The sequence below is a fragment of the Lolium rigidum genome, chromosome 4 (assembly GCF_022539505.1).
Source record: "Lolium rigidum isolate FL_2022 chromosome 4, APGP_CSIRO_Lrig_0.1, whole genome shotgun sequence".
NCBI lineage: Eukaryota > Viridiplantae > Streptophyta > Magnoliopsida > Poales > Poaceae > Lolium > Lolium rigidum.
Genome location: NC_061511.1, coordinates 198,595,201 through 198,598,327, shown reverse-complemented (window position 1 = coordinate 198,598,327; position 3,127 = coordinate 198,595,201). Strand labels below are relative to the sequence as shown.

The 3,127-nt window shown below is 44.8% G+C and overlaps 1 protein-coding gene across 2 annotated transcripts; it reads left to right on the top strand.

Moving 5' to 3' along the window:
- The first annotated feature begins 223 nt into the window (after positions 1-223).
- On the top strand, positions 224-2,396 carry LOC124649038. Of its 2 annotated transcripts, none has more exons than XM_047188720.1 (3): positions 224-424; positions 1,768-1,852; positions 1,996-2,396. In XM_047188720.1, exons 1-3 carry the CDS (start codon positions 359-361, stop codon positions 2,163-2,165), a joined length of 321 nt encoding a protein of 106 aa, XP_047044676.1. In that variant the 5' UTR covers positions 224-358; the 3' UTR covers positions 2,166-2,396. The 2 variants fall into 2 exon arrangements, with proteins under 2 accessions (XP_047044676.1, XP_047044677.1); XM_047188721.1 differs by having other exon boundaries at positions 1,989-2,396.
- The last annotated feature ends 731 nt before the right edge of the window (positions 2,397-3,127 follow it).

The window sequence follows — 3,127 nt, the reverse complement described above, 5'->3', positions numbered from 1 at the left end:
CCGAAAATGCCAATCTAGCGGCACCGTGGCCTACCGGTCAAGGATCGACCATTCGAAACCATCGCGATTGGTGCGCTCCCGAAACGCTTGTCACTGTATTCATACGAACTAAAGTATTATTCATGGGGTATTGGTAGTAGGGTCCAACGCGGGCCCAGCATCGAATTTACTCCACGGGCCACCGGCGACCGGCCATCCTCCTTTTTCCCTGTCTCCGCCCTTTGCTTCGAGACGTGAGTGGTACGACGGGGTGCCGGAGCTTGACGGCGGCGAGGGTGCAACAGCTTGCCCTGCTGTGCTGAACGAGTCGTCGGCGTGGTCTGGGGCGGCGAGTAGTACGATGGGGTGATGGAGCTTCATGGCGGCGTTGGGTAGGCCGCCTAGGTCATCCATCGTTTCCGATTCAGATCTAGGCTTCAATCTGGTAAGTTTTTGCTTATTTAGTGTTTGAACAGGGTTAAAGAATAGTGCTCTGCTCAGCTCAAGCCTCTAGCACGGAGCATTGTGAGGAAATAGAGGGAAATTTTCTGTCTACGCTACTAATTTGTTCACTCCTGGTCTGGTACAAAAGGCATGGCCTGGCCTAAGAGGGAGATCTGAACGCCTGTACTTCCGTCTAGCATCATATATAAGCTTAAATTCTCAATTGTGTGTACACAACTCTTTGTAAGCCGATCCTTAAATTGGCCAGGTCTCTATATGGGACAGAATATGGACACAGATCTCTGAACTTATTGCGCTGTTTGAGATGTTCCTGTTCTTTTTTCTGATGGGAACCTAACAATGGTGACCGGGACCATAAACAAACTAATACAGGAAAAAAATCCTGACCGAAACAGAATACATTTTCGCAATTTGCACTATGGCTGCTGTCCAAGCTACTGGATTACAGGATACCTCTGTACAGAGCCAATGGCAGCGCTCATTGTTGGCGTTACTATAGGTCATTTCTTATGTGGGTCATTTTTCCATCTACTAAGGATGGATATATTACTTCTTTTGTTTACTGTCAGTGTGCGCTGTGTTAATCTGTTATGCATCACATGCTTGCTTTCATTTAAATCACCGCTACCCAACGGTAAAGTTAATGCTATACTTGCTACTTAGAACTATTTAACCAGGTTCTTGTGTTTTTTTGTCAATGAATTCAACCGTGGAATTTTTTTCATATCTTTTGTGTTATCAATGCTTTGTTATTTGACCCTATGCTAGGTACATTTAAGATCGTTCGTAACGAGGAATTATATTAGTGATTTTGATTTTCAGTTTTTGTATATTGTCTGCTTCTTGTCATGGTGCCTTGAACTCGAATGCCCGTATTAAGGTGTACAGAAAATGCCATTGATACTGTAGCTAACTACTCATTTGATTCTGGGGTACTTTTTTGGTAGAGCGCTCCTGATTATATTTGGTTAGGAACTTGGTATAACCTTAAGAATTTTTTTCTTGCATTTCTTAATTTAGAACTGCAGCCCTTTGCATAGGCAGTCCTTGGTTGTTGAGTTGCAAGGATTGTTGCTGTATGAAACAATGGTTTTTTCTTCACCAAACACAATTAATTTCTTTGTTTGTTTATTAAACACAACAGTTTCTAGTTTATATTCCAGATTGTTCGATACAAATTGTGTGAATTAGTTTTGATGGACAATGTAGCTGATTAACATCACACTGTTCTGTTAACTATTTTTGCCAGAAGTGGTTGCTGCTTTATTTGTTGTTCCATGGAGGAAGTACATTATGTGAACTAAATTTTGTACCTAATTGCAGTTACAAGACTGGAACAACTGGCTCCCATTCACTTCTCATAGGGATTTCTATTCTAAAGAAGGAGCAAGCGAAAATTTTGTCTCAGGTAGTGGAGCTATGTGCTGCTTGAATCACACTAGTTTTTAAAAATACTATTATTATTTCTTTAATTCCACAAATAATATTTTCAATATTTTCGCTTGAATTACTATGTTGCGTCTAACCAATCTATACTTATCAAGGGTGTAGGGACAGATTTCTTATATCACCTGGATCTGGGAGGACCTGCGAGAGCCGACAAGATCCGTTTGGAACAAGCTGCAGCATATGTTCCAGAGAATACCAGGTTTATCCAATACGTGGAAGAACAAGTGGATATGAGTAGAGCGAAGATAGCCCAGCTTGAGGCTAAACTGTAGGAAACTTTAACTGAAGTGCAGTTTAAAGCAAAGAAGGCCAAGATACTTCATAACATTCAGCTTACCTGAGTAGATGGTGCCACGAATTCAGCATCAAGCTGGCTCCGAATTAGATTACCCTTACCAACAGATTGTAATACTGCTTTTGATTATCTTTCTTTGATCACAGCTACATTTTCCATGCGATCAGAAATGAACTTTGTCCAGCGATAGTGTGCAGCTTGAACACTACGTGAAAAGGGGTCTGCATATGAAAATGGTAGTCCAAGTAAAAAAGGGATTTGCCTATGAACGAATTCATACATCAACTTTAATTATAGTGCTCAGACGAGCATAAATACGAAATACTAGTAGCAGATATCAAACCCGCACTTGTTCCAGCACATATACGGGTATTAGTACATTTTAAATCATATGGGCCACCGCCAGGTACATGTCTCTTTATTTTGGGAGCCGGGCATGTACAGGTCTATTTATTGCGGAGCCGGCCAGGTACTTGCCCCTTGTCTTTATACGTATTCGCATGGCCGCATACCCGGAACGCCGCAATACAGAATAAGAAATAGAAGCTATCCTGGACCAGCGCGAATCACGAACAAAAGGCGGACGGTTCAAACGTGACCGGTAGGCCACGGCACCGTCAGAAAAACCGCTTTGGACAGCCATCATATAAGCTCCAGTTGCCTCACCCTCCTCCCGCTCCCTCTCACGCCTTCCCTCCTTTCCATCTCCCGCGCGCGCACCGCCTCTCAAACCCTAGCAGCTCTGCCCTCTGTCCACATGGCGCCGCCGTCCCTGCCCTGCGGCGCCTCCTTCTCCCCGGAGGACGCCGAACTGATCACCGTCTACCTCAAGCGCAAGATCGCCGGTTCGCCGCTCCCCGCCCCCACGGCGCACTACATCCACGACGCCGACGTCTACGCCGCCGAGCCCGCGGCGCTCGTCGCCGGCCTCCTCGCCGC

Excerpts from the sequence above, each read along its gene's own strand:
- LOC124649038 (XM_047188720.1), top strand. The coding sequence starts at position 359 with ATGGCGGCGTTGGGTAGGCCGCCTAGGTCATCCATCGTTTCCGATTCA. Across the intron at positions 425-1,767 it reads CAGATCTAGGCTTCAATCTG|TTACAAGACTGGAACAACTG; the intron begins GTAAGTTTTTGC and ends ACCTAATTGCAG. Across the intron at positions 1,853-1,995 it reads AAGCGAAAATTTTGTCTCAG|GGACAGATTTCTTATATCAC; the intron begins GTAGTGGAGCTA and ends TCAAGGGTGTAG.